Below are 18,267 nucleotides of genomic sequence, written 5' to 3'. Positions count from 1 at the left end.
ACAATTCCCAGTCTTTTAGTAAAGGTCCTCCAGAACTTGGAGACGAACTGGGATCCTCTGTCAGAGACAATGGAAGACGAAGCGCTGATTCTAGCGTGAAACGCGTTGAGGGGGAGACTGTGGTGTATCCTGTTGTGTTCGTGAGGTCTCAATAAAGTTATTCTACAACCCGGAAGTGCCTTGGATTTTGTCACAGGCTGTGGTGCCGGATTTTTCTTCCTTCCTAGGGTGAAACCCATAATTGACAAAGAATGGAGATTCTCGGGTGGATTTGCTTCGGGCCAAATTGACCTCGTACTCTGCCCACAGGAGGAGTTGGGACCAATCGTCCTGAGAATCGGAGATGAAACATCTGAGGTATTTTTCCAGCGACTGGTTAGTTCTCTCTGTCTGTCCATTGGACTGTGGGTGGTATGCAGAGGAGAAGGAAGATACAAATCCCAGTCTTTTAGTTAAGGTCCTCCAGAACTTGGAGACGAACTGGGATCCTCTATCAGAGACAATGGAAGACGGAATGCCATGGATCCTAAAAATATGCTCGGAGAAAATGTCTGCTAGGGCGGGAGAGGAGAGCCGTCCCTTGAGGGGGATGAAGTGGGCCATCGTCGAAAACCTATCTACGACAACTAAAATGGTGTTGAAGCCCCTAGACCTAGGGAGATCGACTATGAAATCCATGGAGATATGGGACCATGGACGAGCAGGCACTGGCAATGGGAGGAGAAGTCCCTGAGGTCTCTGTGGAAATGTCTTGTTCTGGGCGCATACAGGACAAGCGCGAGTGTATTCCGCAATGTCTTTAGACATACTGGGCCACCAAAAGTTCTGACGAATTAAGTCTAACGTCCTTCTGAAGCCCGGGTGACCTGCGGGTTTAGAAGAATGTCCCCAATCTAGGACCTCTGGAATTAATCAGGGCGAGACTGAGAGCCTGTTAGAGGGGATCGCCATGTTTGAAGGGATCTGTTGCTGGTCCCTTTTGATCTTGTCTAGCGATTTGAAGGTGGAAGTAGCCAAAATTCTTTCGGGAGGTAGGATGGGTTCCAAAGATGCCTCAGGCCTGTCTTTCAAGGAGTATTGTCTGGATAACACATCTGCCTTCACGTTCTTCGTTCCAGGGATGTAGGATAGGTGATAGTTAAAGCGAGAGAAGAAGCGTGTCCAGCGAGCTTGTCGAGGATCGAGGCGACGTGCTCCTTCATTATACAGTAAATTTTTGTGGTCCACTAAGATAGAAAATTGCTCCTTTGACCCTTCCAACAGATGTCTCCACTCTTGTAGTGCCATCTTAACGGCCAATAACTCTCTGTTGCCGACTTCGTAATTCCTCTCGGTGGAGGAGAATTTCTTGGAGAAATACGCACAAGGGTGAAGTTTATCCTGTGAATGTACTGCCTCTGCACCGCAGTCCGAGTGTGCGAAATTCCGCCGCATACTGTGTTACCGATCTTCGCCCCTGAGTTATCTGGAGGAGGGAAACAGACGCCATCTCCCGGTGTGCAGGGGAATCAAAGACTTGTCAGAACTCATCCTTGAAGGCTAGGTAGTCTTGTGTCAGGTCCGGGTGCAACTCCCAGACAGGCGAGGCCCATGCCAGCGCGCTGCCCGTCAGTAGGTTGTACACGTAGGCTACCTTCTTCTGGCCGGTGTCGTACTGAAGGGGTGCCATTTCAAATTGAACCTCGCACTGGTTAAGGAAACCTCTGCACTCCTGCGGGTTGCTGGCGTACGGCATGGGAGGCGGTATCTTCACGTCCAGAGTACTAGGTCTGACTGGTTCCGCAGCCTGTGGTGGAGAAAGAGATACAGGTGCTTCCGGTACCTGAGCCGAAAATTTGGCAATTTGGCGTGTTAAGGGCACAATCTGATCGGCCATGGCCTGGTTTTGCTGTATCAGCGTAGAGATTGCTTGCCTCAGTCTGCATCTTGTGGGCTTGTCATAATGTTACGCTGGAGTAGCCCACAGACCAGACCTGTCCCTAGAACTGAGGTGGCAGGTATGACTACACACACCGACAAAGCGAGGGACGTATCCGGGTTGTGGTATTAGATGGTGCCAGGCCAGATGAGGAGTGTTGGGTGAAAACTTGCCGGTACCAGTTTTACCAGAAGAATGGTCGTTGCCGTTGCCGAGATCAGGGGTAGGAGAAGTATGGAAGGATCGAGGTGAGAGCCGTGGTCGAAGGGATCCAGAAGGTACGTAAACAGGAACAATCCGAAGTCGAGAGCCAAAGGGGGAAGTATGCCAAGCTGCGTCAAAACAGAGAGAATCAAAGAACAAGCACTGTGAAGTACCCATACAAAAACTATGACGAGCAAGGAAGCACAAGATAGAGAGGGAATATAAAGCTGGAACAGCCAACCAGGAAAGGGGGCGTGCCTGGAGGAACCCAGGAAGCTTCAGCGCATTGGCTGCTGTTCTTAGAGCCCGGGTGACACTCAGCAAGAGCCAGATTGTAACCGTGCGGTGTTTGGGGGTTGAGCCTGAGCGGGGATAAGTTCAGGGGCTGTTGTGTGTGCGCTGTGAGTCCGACGTGCGCATGAGAGGAAGCAACGTGGGGTGCGTGCGCACGGAGAGGCGATTCCGCGCCGATGGCGGCGGCATAGAGCGTGGAGGAAGTACCTCGTGGAGCGTCCCACCATGCCGAGGGGTAAGTGATGCAGCTGAAGGGGGCTTGCGTGGTTGTAGCAGTAGCGTCTGAGCAGTGTAAGGAGAGAGCCTTGAGCTCTGCCTGTGGCGCTGTGTGCTCACATCCATAACAGTTGTGTGTCTGTCCATAATTCCACCTTCCCTACAACCATCACCAGTCCATTGTTGTCGTCATCATCATCTCTTTGCTAATGATTAAAAATTACATCCTATTTTACTTTGACCATCTAGTCTTGGCCCAAACTAAAGTTGCACAACATAGTTTCTAGGTTGAATTGGTATTGACACCTGGCTCGCACTACAGCCACGATTACATAACATCTAGGTTTGCAGTGCTTGGCTTGTTTAAAATGTTACTGTTTAAAATAGTTACTGTTCCAAAGGGCATACTTATTTTATTTTTGTATTATTATTCTGTTCTCACTCATAATTTATATTTATCACCTGTGAAAATCACTCGTTTTGAGTGATATGTGTGAATCACTTACCCAGCCACTGCCACTCCCTTTATTCATAAGTATTTAGTTGATAAATATATATTAGATTTTAAAAATGGTAAAAATGACAAGATGAAATTCCAGAAAGTTATCTCAACATGGGAGAGAAGAAACAAATGCTCTCTCACAATGAAAGAGCATGAAATTAAACTTCTGGATGTTGCATCAAATGGCTTCTTTGGTCTGGTGACTTTGCAGAGTTCTTTTTGGCTTTTGAAAAAAATCCTGGAATAAGATGTCTCAGCAAGCCGCTGAGTCTAAGAGACTTGGGCTTAACTCTACTACACCAGCGAGGGAGACCAGAGCACAAACAGGCGCTGCGTTGCTTTCTTTCCCATCTCCTCCCTTTCATCATGTTGTGACTCAAACTATGGATGTCTCTTCTATAACATTTGGCCAATAATACTAAACAGTGATGTGAGAGACCAAGTCTCCAACTCCTAGCCAGTACACTAAGAATAGGGACCTCCTAACCAACAAGTTCCTGGCATTGTCCAAGCTGATTATGTAAGATCATGTAGCAATGTTTGGAAGGGTAGTGTAATGTTTCTGTCTATAAGTTAGAATACAAACCTGAAGGGCAGAGGTAGGGAGTGACACTCTCACCTTTGCCAGGGATCAGAGTCCTAGAAATGACCGGGTAGTGATTTCCCACTCCAGCACGCAGCAGGCAAGAATGATCGATTCTGGCTACCAGGTTGTCAGGCAAAAATAGTCAGGTCACATTTCCAAGATTGTGACAGGCAAGAAGGGTCAAGGCAGGCACAAGCACAAGGTACAGATCACAGAAAAGATAAACAGCAAAGAAGCACACCCAGTATAGCAAAACTTAGCACTGTTGAGAGCAACTGGCAGGTATTTCAAACCCTGGAGCAGATGCTGACAATCAGAGTCAGAAAGAGGCTGACTTCCTGAGTGGTGGCCATCTTATGTCAAGAGTGTCCTGGTCTGTTGGCCATCTTGGCTGCAAAGCAAATTCTCACAGTACCCCTCCCCTTCATGGGTGACCTCCGGGTGACAAGAACCTGGTGTATCATGCATTGACCATGGTAGAGGCATGAACATCCTGAGCCTTTACCCAACTATTCTATTCATGACCTTTCCCCTTCCAGTCCACCAGATACTGTAAAAAGCCTCTGGAATTACGTGAGTACAATATCTGCCACTCCTCATACTCCAGTTGAACATCAACAGCTACCGAGTTAGGAAGTTGTGAAGACAAAGAAAAATTATTCCTAAAGACAGGCTTCAGGAGTGACATGTCAAAGGAATGTTCAAGGAAGGATGAAGCTCCTGTTGTAAAGCAACCTTATTTACTCTTCGGCTGATCCTGTAAGGACTGATAAAGCATAGTCCAAATTTGGTCGAAGGTTTTTGTAACCAAATTTTCCATGTCGACAGTCATACTTCGTCCCGACGACATAAGGATGCAAAGGCTCCATCATTTGCCAGACGATCTTTTTTGTTTATCCTTAGCCGAATAAGAAGTAGCTAGATCCCTTTCCAAAGATCATGAATATTCACTGCCCTGGTGTCAGCCACTGGAACCCCTACTGCTGATGAATGAGGATGAAAAGTACGGGGATGATCAATGCAACGAAAAAGGGATAACAGCCCAAAGAGTCGTGTGACAAGGAATTTTGAGCAAACTCTTCCAATTGAAGAAGCTCTGCCCAATTGTTCTGCTGTTCATTAACATAGTCTCTCAAATACTGTTCCAGGGATGAATTGGTGTGCTGACTGTTTGACTGAGGATGGTAAGCCGAGGAGAAATGGAGATCGGTCCCCAAACACCTACAGAATGTCATCCAAAACCTTGATGTAAATTGCTATCATCTGTCTGCGATGATCTTTGTTGCAGACCATGGGCCTCATGCAGTAAGCGTTGATAAGGGAATTATCACCATTTTATAGCCAAAATTGGGTTTGAGATTCAGTAAGCGCCGATAAGTGCTTGATTTCGCCAGGTTTCGGAGCCGATTATTTTGTTATGGCCAGTCGGCTGCCGATAAGCCTGTTTTCGCCACTGATCGCCACTTTTTTAAATCGGCTGGATTCAACAAAAAAAATCAGCTTATCGGGGCTGATCGGCACTACGAAATTGAGATGTTATGGCCGATTTCTCCCGCCAACTAAAGTTGGCAGTTTGGACGGGAGAACGATCGCTAAGGCTGCCGGAACGGCACTTAGAAAAAAAAAATCTTCTGTACATCAATGGAGTCAATGGAGCGGGGACGTATAACAGTATAGTACTGTTTACGTTTCATTGCTCACAATACAAACGTAATTTGCATTACAGTGTGGGGGGCATTCCCTGCATTGTGTCACGGCTGACATGTATTATTTGCATAACATTATACTTTTACATGTTTGCAGCATTTGCGGGTCACAGAACTCATCATGTGATGATGTGGCAAGGGAAAATACTATACTCAACTCTTAAAGGAGAACCTCACATCATAGCACACATTTTACTGCATTGATCGACAATTGTTTACATGATGTTACACATGTCACACATGTCACACATACACCGTATATTCATGTTCCTTTACATTACACAATGCTTGTAATGTGTCACGCATCTTTAAACGTTCATGTACATCTAAATTCTCATGTTTACATCTACGTTTGGTCCTCCCTATTTTCATGACGTCACTTATTGGACGCTCAATCACATTGCATGTTTACATTGTAACCGTAGCATTACAAGCACTTCAACCTAACTTATACACACATGTACAGTAATTCAGCATTGGGACACCTTGTTAACTCATTCTATACCAACTATCCTCCTTACAAAAATGCATGCATATGCACACGACTATTCATTGTTGGCAACATGTCACAATAACATGGCTAATTACACATGTTACACAAAACTTTTCCCACATCAATCTCAGCCTTTTTGTCTCATTACATGACTGACTCTTGCGTTCACAAGTTTTACATGCATTGCACATGCAACTATTTATTTGCAAGCAATGTTTCTACAAAGCATCACGTCACATCATTGGCAAATATCATCATTCCCTGCAGAATACACTGGCGACACACTTTATTCGAGCTCGGCTAGTCCCACGAATTCGGGTATACCCGGGTGTATTGAGGTTTGTGACTGTTTTCTGCCCGAGTGCATTGAGTTATTTTCCAGCAGGGATTGAAGCATTATATTCCCGCTGGCTGCAATACTGCACAGTACATATATATATACTGCATTACAATTCATGAATTTATGCCATCTGGTAGACACGCGAAGCATTGCAGCCTATTAAATCCTAATCATTATCATTTAACAGATCAGCCGCCCATCAGCCAGGCCTGAACCCAGGCTGGGAAGGCAAATGCAACGGGGCTTGTCAGAGGTGAGGAGCGGCGCATTCCAGGTATCTGCCAGGTACATACCGGGTATTTGCTCGAATAAAGTGTGTCGGTGCAGTACACACAACAACTGCACACAGCTTGCCACACAAGTACTTTATTATGTTCATGTAAAACCTTGCATTTTACTATGTCACCTGACATCATTATACCTATTTAAAGGACGCCCATTACCTGCTCATTCACAGCTACTCATTTCAAAATGTTGAGATTGTTTAGGAGACGGAGGAAAATTCTTTTCTATGACATGCTTGATGATGAAGACAATCATATAGGGCAAGGGAGGGACACACCGAGGGAGAGTGACAGGGACAGTGACGCGGATACGACAGGGACAGGGAGAGGGACAGGCCGAGGGACAGGGAGAGGGACAGGAGATCAGAGGAGAAGACAGAGGAGACAAGTTGTGCCTCGTCCGCGTCTGTACAGGGAGAGAACCCTGTTAGATGGGATGAGTGAGGAGGAGATTGTAAGTCGCTATCGTTTGAGTTCAGCAGCAATCTTAGCTCTTTATCAGGAGATAAGGGGAGATTTAGATTTTTTCACAGCCAGAGGTCGTGCAGTCCCTGGGCTTGTTAAAATGCTGTGCTCATTACATTATCTTGCTTCCGCGTCATACCAGACAACTGTGGGCATAGTGGGCGGGGTCTCGCAATCTACATTCTCGCGGGCCTTGACCCAGTTTCTCTATGCACTCAATAGACGCGCTAGGAATTATATTCATTTTCCTACAGAGGTGACAGAGTGGCTGGAAGTCAGGACTGGCTTTTATAATATAGCAGGGATACCATGTGTGCTGGGTGCAATCGATTGCACACATGTTGCTTTGATTGCACCTAGTCAGAGTGAGCATGTGTACCGCAATCGGAAGCACTACCATTCACTCAATGTACAGGTGGTATGTGATGCCACGATGAGGATAATGCATGTGGTACCCAAATTCCCTGGTTCCAGTCACGATTCCTCTATCCTGAGGAACTCTTCAGTCTTCCATGCGTTCGAAGAGGGACATTTTGAATATGGTTGGCTGCTGGGTGAGTACACATTTACATGTTATAACACAAAACACATTTTTATTTAGGAATGTTGGCATTGTAGAATTTGATCACTAATGTAAGCTTATGTGTGCTCCATTCATTATAGGTGACTCAGGATACGGAATTAGGCCGTGGCTCTTGACTCCGGTGCTAAACCCTCAAACTGAAGCAGAGGAGAGGTACAATGCAGCCCATATATCTACAAGATCTGTTATAGAGAGGACATTTGGCCTACTCAAGACCAGATTTAGGTGTCTGGACAGAACTGGTGGGGCTCTTCTATACAAGCCTCAAAAAGTCTCTGATATTATCCTTGCCTGTTGCATTTTGCACAATGTTGCACTCAGGCACAATGTACAATCAGACCTAGCTGAGCCTTTGGTAGACGAGCATCCCACCCATGTAGCTGCTGAAAATGAACAAACAGCCAGTGGTGGCCAGACACGCCAGAATCTCATCAATTCATTTTTTTCTTGTAAGTAAAAACAGATATGTTCCAAGTTCTACTTTTATACTTACATTATGTTATCTTAACAATAATTTTTTTTTATATAACCTTCTGTTAGGACACAGATGAATATGGGTTGCACACCTTTCTTTTCTCTGCTGTGTGCACAAAGGGATGTGGCACCGGTATGTTATTGTTGCACAGGTTATATAATCCCTCTTCAATTGTACTTTAGTTGTGTGTATGTGAATACAACTGGGGTAACAAAGCACTAATATTTTAGCATTGTGTTGTTCCTTATGCTAACACAATACACATATTATGCCCATACTCATTCATGCTTCTAGTATGCTTACATACAATGTTATTGGTGCAGTGTAACATGTACATCCATATGATGTGTACACCAGGCTCATTTACATTTTGAATGTCATTAAATATACATGGTGTTGCACATTTAACACCAAATACACACTTTGATGTGTTGTTTACGGTACTGAAGATGGCATGTCAATGTTTGCAATTTATATATTGTTCCTTTGCATTATAGGTATATTTGCAGTATGACTGATCATGGTATGTATATTTGCTGACATCTCTCATAAGATGTGGCTACCTCAATCTTCCTATAATTATTTGAACTAAAAACCCAACATATTGGTTTAAACACAAATGTTACATATATGTACTTTCTGTATCATGTATATGCATTTAGCTACTCTTGAGGTTTCATGTGCATTGTATTACAAAATGATTACTCACATTTCATCACATTTTATGTATGTTTCCTTATAATTTCCATTAATGTAATATAGAGGTGTTTGGAGAAAAGGGGATAACTGTACTTATTTGTTTACTTACGGGAGCACATTCATCACTAGCATAGACACACTTTTTAAGACAACTGTTTGTGTCTCTATCAATTGGTGTAGGATCCATGTATAACACCGACAAATGATAACACCAGCTTTATTATGGTAGCTTATATCATCATATTGACTATACTATGTATTTTTAAACGATTAATAAACACCGTAAACTATAGTTAGTTAGGTTAATGAAATATACACAGAAACGTACTTCATAACATGATGGTGATGTCATATTCAGAACATCATGCATTGGAGGGGACCATAACATCTGGCCAGTAACATTATTTGCTACAGTCCCAAACCATTTTATCTACATACCCATGTAACAAGAGATTTTAAATATAAATGGCTACTTGGTTGTAAGTGTCCTTTACATTGGGAGAAGGAGTGGCTCAGTGAGTAAAGACACACACTGGCACTGATAGTTTGAAGCAGGGGAGTCTGGTTCAATTCCCGGTGTGGGCTCCTTGTGACCTTGGCCAAGTCACTTTATCTCCCTGTGCCTCATGCGGCAAAAAAACATTTGTACGTTCCACGGGCCAGGGACCTCAGGCTGAAACATGTGTCTGTAAATCGCTGCGTACAACTAGCAGCCCTATACATGAACATGCTCATATTATTATTATTATTATTGTTACATAGTTTCGACAGTCATACGTTCCATTACACAATAGAATACACAAATGTGTTAGCAGAGTGGGAATGGTTGTTATATAAAAAACACACCATGTCATAAAATGTTAGTAGTCATTAAAGAACACTCAAGAAAAATTCAATAGGCACTATTTTGCAACATCATTATGTTAATTAAGTGCTTATGCAATATAGGCATAAGGGTATCACTTTTTTAATTGTTTGTTAATAAGCGCTGCAAGCAATATAAAATTAGTTCCATATGTAGTATAGTAGTCGGTGGCTCCTCCTCACAATCATCTCATATAAAGGTAGACTCTTCTGAAATCATACATTGATCCGATTGTATCTTCCCCGACATCTCTGAAATACAGCAAACACATGATGGTCAAATATGGCACCTTACTATATATGTATCCGTGACAACGCGTTACACAGCTCTATATGATTGTGTACATACACACGTCACTCATTTATATGTTACAACTACAAGTGTACATCAGTATGTAATTTTTATTATCATTTGTAGCAGCCATAACTATGTATATGAAGTGAACGTTGCCTGTATACTGAAAAATGTGCGCGCACATCTTAGTGTGCGCACGCACTTCACGCTTGGCTCCACTAACTGTTAGCGCATGCGCAAAACAAAGCGAACGTTGTGCGTTCAATACATGTAGAAAATACCAGTAAACATCACATCTTTATTTCAAATACAATGAAGATGAAACTAAAATCATTCTAAACGAGTACATCTGTATTCTTTTAAACCAGACGTGTTTGGACAGAAAGGACGGCCGATAACACAATGCGCAAATGCAATACGTGTGACGTCATGTTAAGCCAGCGTGAAACGCACGCTAACACTCCTCCCACTCAATTAACATTCGGCTAACGCCCAGGGTACGCCTACAAACACTGAGCCGCACGCATCACACACTGCAGTTACCGTTACTATAACAAAACATGACAGCCAATAGGCTTTGAGGCGCGCACGTCGCTTGGGGGCGGGACTTACATCCGTAATCCTTTTTAAGGACGCCTTGGCCCATGACAAGGGTCCCACGTCATACGTGGTGGACCCGGTTTTCAATGTTGTAGATGTTGCATGATAACAAAACAGGTATGTGTTAGAGTTATGGAAAAATGTTGCTAATATGTTTAAAGGGATAGGAAAGTACGTATATGTATACCGTCAGCAATGTGTACTACTCTTTCAGGTTCTACTATATTGTATTAGGAAACAATTTGTTTGTGATCGCTACATGTTATGCAGTCTGCAATGTTACGCTGTATCCACGCATTGAAAGTGAAAATGGTGGTTACAAAAAAAAAAAAAAATTTAAACGCAGAGTCAACGCATAACGATTGTTATATTTACCATTCTTCTAGAATTAACTCTTCGCCTGGCTGCAACTGGTCGCTCCAGAAATGCAAGGCATTTTCATCCACGCTTGACCCAACCGCTGAATCCAGTATGACACATATCTCCTCCAGGAAGCGCTCATAGGAATCGCCACTGCTTTCTTCAAATAATTGGTCGGGAGGTAGGTTCATTTCTTCGGGTTCCCATTCCAATGCATTTTCAGCTGAAAGGCTTGGTACATAATCATAGTACTTTTGTTCTTGTACAATGTGGGTTTCAGGAATGGAGGCTGCAGATATTGCAGCACGTATCGATTCAAACGGATCAGTAGTAGCGGATACATTGCTATTGCCATTAGGAATAAATATGCCTTTCACGACAATATAAGTGCCGTCTTTCAGGAGAAATTGTTTTTCCTGGGCAATCTTCCAGAAACCATAGGTGTGTTGTAGCTTATCCTGGTCACGTTCAAAAAAGTCATTACTTGATAAAGTGAATCTTATTGAGGAATTAAAATTCCGTGCATGCTTACGGTCTTGGTAATAAGGATATTTTGCTCGAATGAAATCATCGATTTGGCGTGTGCTTGCTTTCTGTCCGCGACTGTTCAAGATGGCTTCACAGATCATGTACTTATACCCTAAAAGGGGATTAATATTGGTAACGAATTCATCAGCCATGTCTGAGTAGCACAAAAGCTGTGTGCAGGTCTGTGTTATTTGCTCATCAAAATGAATGTGCTGAATGGCTAACAAACTCCTGTTTTTCCTTGTCAAGGTCATCAAAACTAACTACTTTGACTCCTTATTTCAAACGCCAATTGGCTTTGTAAATCTAATTGGGTTAACAGTTGTGGTTAGTGATATGGGACTGTGGGAGAAACATTTCTCCTTCTTTTATCTCGTTTCTGAAAAACATCCCTAGACTTTGAAATCGTTCACATAGTGTTTTTTTGAAAACTAACAAAGACCACTGTGTGAAAATAGTTCTTAGCCAGGCATATCAGTACAAACACACACCTGCAAAAAGAAATGTTTTTTCCCCGCTTACATTTCTGTGTGTATGTGAAAGTCTGGTTAACTCCCTGTCTGCATGAGTTTAAATACGTGTGTATATATATATATCTAAATATATCTCTCTTATAAAAATATATATATATTTATATATTATATTTTATGTTTTTTAATATTGCAGGAGTACACACAACATTGATGGCAGTAAGTATACCTTGTATGAAACCTATTTAAATGGTGAGAAACATGATTGAATGAAGTAATAAACATTTGTTTAAGCACAATACTGTTAGAGTCTCATACTTAGGATATTTCTCAAACATTATGCCTGTATTATTAAAATAGTGTGCTTTCACAAGGAAGCATGAAGTGTATTAGTTTGTAAAATACATGTATACCAGTTTATATAGTACTATATATATATATATATATATATATATATATATATATACACACACACACACACACACACACACACACACACACACACACACACACACACACACACACACACACACACACACACACACACACACACACACACACACACACACACACTCTGTGTGTGTGTGTATATATATTTTTATACATTCTGAGATGTTATTGAAACAAGAACACACAAATGATTAAAGGACAAAATTAGAATGCCCAAGCAAGGCAAAGGTAAGTAATAATTTACACATAATCCTGCTGTACACGTACAAGAAAGATGTTTGCAGTTACTTAGGTGTTTTTATAAATGCATGTGACTAATATGCATATGCAATTCTTACATCAATTAACACACCCAAATGCAATGTTTTGCTGCAAAGTCAATGGCAGCTTCTCTAAACTTTGCAACTGGTTCCAGGTGGACCATTACTGAACAGACGATTAATACATAAATATTTATAACACTATTCATTAATTGAGTGTTAACATTTCCAAAACTTCACGTGTACAAGAACATACTTGAAAGTTTGGAAACAACACAGTCTTCAGCATACATACAATAGTAATTAGATAATGTGAAGTCAACAAAACAAGGCCAAAGACATATTTTCTGAATTATAACATTTATTTTTTTTGTTCCTTTTGCGAGCGAGTAACAGGCCTGCTTGTTGTCTCTTGAATTTTCCTTTTTCTTTTGCCACCAACTTTAGGCACAGCAGAGCCACTTTGAGTGGCCTCTGGCACTTCACGGGCAGGGCTTGTGGCCAGTGACTCACCTACAGGGCTTTTGGGCAGTGACTGTTCACCTACGGGGCTTGTGGCCAGTGATTCACCTACAGGGCTTTTGGGCAGTGATTCACCTACAGGGCTTTTGGGCAGTGATTCACCTACAGGGCTTTTGGGCAGTGATTCACCTACAGGGCTTTTGGGCAGTGATTCACCTACAGGGCTTTTGGGTAGTGACTGTTCACGGACAGGGCTTGTGCCCACTGACACATGTGAGCAAGTTGGTAGACACTGCACAAGTGATGGTTGGTCTGTTTCATGTGTGTCTTGTTTTGTTTTTGTCGCCTCCTTTGTAGGTGTCTGCTGCTGAATTTGTACAGATGGCAGCGGTAGGATGTCATCAGGAAACTGCACAGCAATGTCTGCTACTTGACCGGTAACATTTGGGCCTGGTGAATGAATATCAGATGAATGTGGTGAAAACTGACCTGCATGAACAGATCCTGCCTGTGAGGTGTTGAATCGTGGTACATTAGTCATTCTCCAGTAATTAGCTTGTGTTTGCTGAACAACTAATGCTTCGAATGAGGTGTTGATTTTTTGCAACTGTTTAGGCACTTCAATGAAGACTCTGTGGAGATGTGCCAATTGTGAAACTGTTTCTTCCTGCAGTGCAATCATCCTTTCCAGCACTGTCATCAGGTCAGAATGGCGACGATTTTCTGCTTCCACAATTTTTCCCTCAGAAGCTACAATTGCATCATATGTGGTATTTGCTGGACGTTTTGGCGGTAAAACAGTTTCAATTGGAACCTCTTCATGGTCACTTGCTTGTATTTGTGTGTCTATGGCGGCGGCGGCGGCATCATCATCATCATCATCATCATCATCATCATCAAAATCCTCTTCATCATGTTCTACAAATAAATGTACAAATTATTAAATGTCATGTTAATCTCTGCTGTGTTACTATGTAATTGTACTGTGTCATAAGTAACAACTAACATGTTTCCATACGTTTTATAACCTCACATTAAAAACTACCTTGACTTAAGAATAATGTTTGGACTCAGTATGAAATATGAGTGAATGAAAACTTGCTGTAAACTCACAACTCCTACATGATAGTTAACATCACTAACACAATACAAGTTGCCTTACACTTCATTTTCACTGACACTAAGTAATCCTATTTAAAGAAGATGTGCAAAACAAATAATGAACATGACAACATAACATATAGAAGAGCACATATTATATGGCCACCAACTGATACACTCACCTTCTAGGTGTGTTGAGCTGGCTGACCCAGGTGAAGACACTTGTTCAGTCTCAGGTGACACATGTCCTTCAGGGGCAACTATATATAACAATAACATAAGTTTTACATTTACATGTGTAAATATTGAACAAACAGTTATTGTATGTTCTGTATTTATGAGTATCTAACAGCATCATTTCCTTAACCCAAAATGTGTGTGTGAAAGTGAACATAAATAGTTGTAATAACAATGTACATGCCTGTGTACTTAGAAGTTTTGAGTTCCCTAACATACAACATACTATGGTTCTGCAGTAATGCGTGAGGAAAAATACATTAAATTTGTACATAAAAATCATATGTTGTGTAGTGATATCAGTATCATAATGTACATAACTATCATGAGATGACCATTCACAATGGTTATCATGAAGGTGGTCATATTGCAAAAAGTGTTGTTTTTGGTAGAGGATATGTGTGGTACATTAATATAAGATGTGGCACACCTGAATGTGGCTGTGACTAAACAAGACAACACATGCAGTGTGTGATAATGTGTCGTTGATAGTAGTTCAACTATAGATATGAGTGAACTAATGTGTGACGTACGGTTTGATAAGTAATGAGTTGTTGGGGCATTTAGTAGCTAAAGTGAAGCTTTCCAATGAGTGTGATTAACTTCAGTTGTGCTAGTGAGGTTGTAAGAACGGTTTTCCCTTCCCCAAAAAGCCTAATCAGCCACACCTTTCAATTACTTGAAACAGGTGAAAATGGTGTGAACTAAGTTGCCCCTAAAATGAGGCTGTAATTAGTGTGTGTGCTGAACCCCACCCCCTCTGTTGAAGTGTATGCTGTGATGAGATATTAATTGCAGCTGCTTTAACACAATGGTAGATGAGCTAAATAGTCGTGTGCAGTTTTTAAGTTATGAAAACAATGACATAAAATATGATACGTGTGCCTCATTATGCTGTCTGTATATGACTTAAATCAAAAATGGACCTTTTCATTAACAACTATAGATGTGTTAGTGCAAGTGATGTTTGTAGGCCGTTGCATGCAATATATTTGATGCCAGCTTAAAATAGGCAGTAATGTCATGTTTGTCGGAGTAAAATAAATAAAATACACAATAATATTCTACATATTTCTGTTCTGTACCTGTAGCTAGTAATAATTTCTGATTAACATGTGTTACACATGTGTACTACCCTGTTGTTCCCCATCTTCGCCCACCATCAATTGCTTCCACTGCAGCAATGCATTTTGGGAATTCACATGTAAATGAGCACGCAATGGCACGTGCTATATTAGTTACTGCTTTTAGTAGGACTACAACATATATGTCTATTTTGAGATATATATGTATACAGAATCAGACATATACATATATAGATGCAGGTATGCTTATATTGTGAAGACAGTATAAAAAGCAGTGTAACTATGCAAAATAACTGTAAGCAACGACACGCCTAGTACAGTAATATTTCTCACCTGGTGGAAATTGTGAGGGGTAAATTCCTATATCACGGTCACCAGGTAAGCCTTCCACGACGACGGGAAGTAATTTTGCCCGAAGCAGCTCCTCCAATGGACTTAATATGAGACGTTGTGGTGTGGGCCCACCTCCAGTGCCAGTAGCATGCACGCGTTGGTGTTGTATTTTCTTTTTCAATTTGGACCTAATATCATCAAATCTCTTGTGACAATTCCGCTTGTCCCTCACATGATTCCCACACGCATTGACACCAATGACTATTGTGTCCCACATTTCTTTTCTGCTTGCTGAACTTGTCCGCCCTTGAAAAACATATCAAATATATGAGGTAAATGAATAATAATATAAGCACCAGTTTCCTACACTGCTAGCTGTTCCAAGAGATAGCAAACATGCTGTTTTATGTGTAATATGTGAAGCACATGAGCATTCACTACTAAACCTATACATGTAAGCAAGGTTGCATTCATATTGTATGCAGTTATGGCAAATTGACCGCCTGTGTTTAGTTGTCCTTGTAAGGCATGCTAAAAAGCTGTGTTTCCAGACTAATTAACATAGAAAGATATTGTGAAGCCATATTTGCATATGAACAAAACTCTGATGACCTAGGATCACATGTATTTGAATAATAAATGTAAATGTACACTTACCTAGTAAATGTCCATATATACTGTCATAGTGCTCCAGAATGCCAGTGACAAGAGCTGTATTTTCCTGGTCATTGAAGCGAGGATTACGTGGCTTCTCCACACGTTTCTTCCGAGCAGGTTTAGGGTCAGAGCTTGGCTGGTGCTGACTGGACTCTCCTTCTTCCAATGGAAGAGCCTCCAAAAGCTGCCCACCAGCAAGCACGCCACCACCATCCACCCCATCAGCAACTGCGCCACCAGCAGCACTCCCAGCACCAGCACTCCCACTCCTAGCACCAGCACTCACACTCCTAGCACCAGCACTCACACTCCTAGCACCAGCACTCACACTCCTAGCACCAGCACTCACACTCCTAGCACCAGCACTCCCAGCACCAGCACTCCCACTCCCAGCAACAGCACTCCCACTCCCAGCAACAGCACTCCCACTCCCAGCAACACCACTCGCAGCACCAGCACTCCCACTCCCTGCAACACCACTCTCACTCTCAGCAACATCACTCCCCTGAACAGTACGTTCACTCCGACGCGTACTCGCACGAGTAGCACTCCCACTCCCACCAGCATCACTCTTCCCACGCTTTGCGGGCATACTTCCAGCACTCACAAAAAACAGACAAGAAATGTACAGGCAATCACACGAAACACTTCCACATATAAAACAAGACAAAGATGTAAACAAAACAACAATGGACAAAGCTCACCCAATACACAACAAGTCTCTCAGTCAATATGCAAATGTTCAAACAGCCAGCTCTGTGCGGTTCTCTCTCTCTCACTCCCAACAACACAGAGAATGAATAGCAGTACACGTTGCCTTTAAATATGGCGCGCAATCCAAAACATGCTTGTTTCGCCTGATTCAGCAAGATTTGTGATTGGGCAACCTAACAGCACCCCGCCACGCACGCCGATACACCTGTGTGTGATCGGCTAATCATCGTGAGAGTGGGCGGATTTGTTTTCGGGTTGATTTTGAATGTATTCGGCACTTACTGCATACGGAGAGGAAAAAACGCCAATAACATGACTAATCGGTAAGATTGCCGATTTCACATAATCGACGCTTACTGCATGAGGCCCCATGTATACAAAATGCTTATTTAGTGCAGATGTCTTCCAGCTCTGATGAGGAGGGCAGCTTCTATAGTGGCACAAAGTGTGTTTGTTTTGAGAAACAATCCACACTGTAGAGAATGGTCATCATACTGTGAGATGGGGGAGGCTCCACGATAAAGTTGTGTCCATGAACTGGAGGGATCTGGAAGCAACTGCAGAAGTCCACAAGACAATGTTTGTTAACATTGATCCTGGGACACAGACCTGGCACCTGTGCTTCTGTAAACCAGTTCACATGATCCGCTTGTTTCTTGGTCATGGCCGTGATGGGCGCAACGATTTTAGAAAAGTCCCGAATAAAGCATCTATAATAATTTGAAAATCCAAGAAACCTCTGGATAACAGCCAATCCAGCACAGCAGAAACCTTGTTTTTATTCTTTAATTTGCGTTAAGAGTTTTACACTAAGGGTCATTAAAATTGTTTTTACAGCTACTTATTAGCAGCACTTTATAATTATAAGTTCCTGCTACCAATCTATTATAAGGTCTCACAATTTTGTATTCACCTATATGGGCCTTCTAATACCTTTTTGGTTCAGCTTCAACCCTTGATATTCAGATTATCTGTGTCTGTCGACCATTAATTATGGATATCCTTATGAGGTCAGTCTACCAATATACTGTACTTATTGGGACAACAATACCTGGGGACCTTGTCAGCCCCCCATGTTCTGCCCCA

At 42.2% G+C, this 18,267-nt stretch overlaps 1 protein-coding gene across 1 annotated transcript; it reads right to left on the bottom strand.

Annotated features, from left to right (window-relative positions):
- Positions 1 to 162: 162 nt before the first annotated feature.
- On the bottom strand, positions 163 to 17,845 carry LOC142490788 (uncharacterized). The gene is made up of 5 exons (XM_075593209.1): positions 17,677 to 17,845; positions 15,811 to 16,116; positions 14,338 to 14,415; positions 13,035 to 13,972; positions 163 to 330 (listed from the first exon to the last, which is right to left on the bottom strand). The coding sequence occupies exons 1-5, from the start codon at positions 17,843 to 17,845 to the stop codon at positions 163 to 165; spliced, it is 1,659 nt and encodes a 552-aa protein (XP_075449324.1).
- Between the last annotated feature and the right edge of the window lie 422 nt (positions 17,846 to 18,267).

Source organism: Ascaphus truei, chromosome 3 (assembly GCF_040206685.1).
Source record: "Ascaphus truei isolate aAscTru1 chromosome 3, aAscTru1.hap1, whole genome shotgun sequence".
NCBI classification, from domain to species: domain Eukaryota; kingdom Metazoa; phylum Chordata; class Amphibia; order Anura; family Ascaphidae; genus Ascaphus; species Ascaphus truei.
Note: the sequence above shows the minus strand (reverse complement) of the source record. Positions and strands in the feature narration are given on the sequence as shown.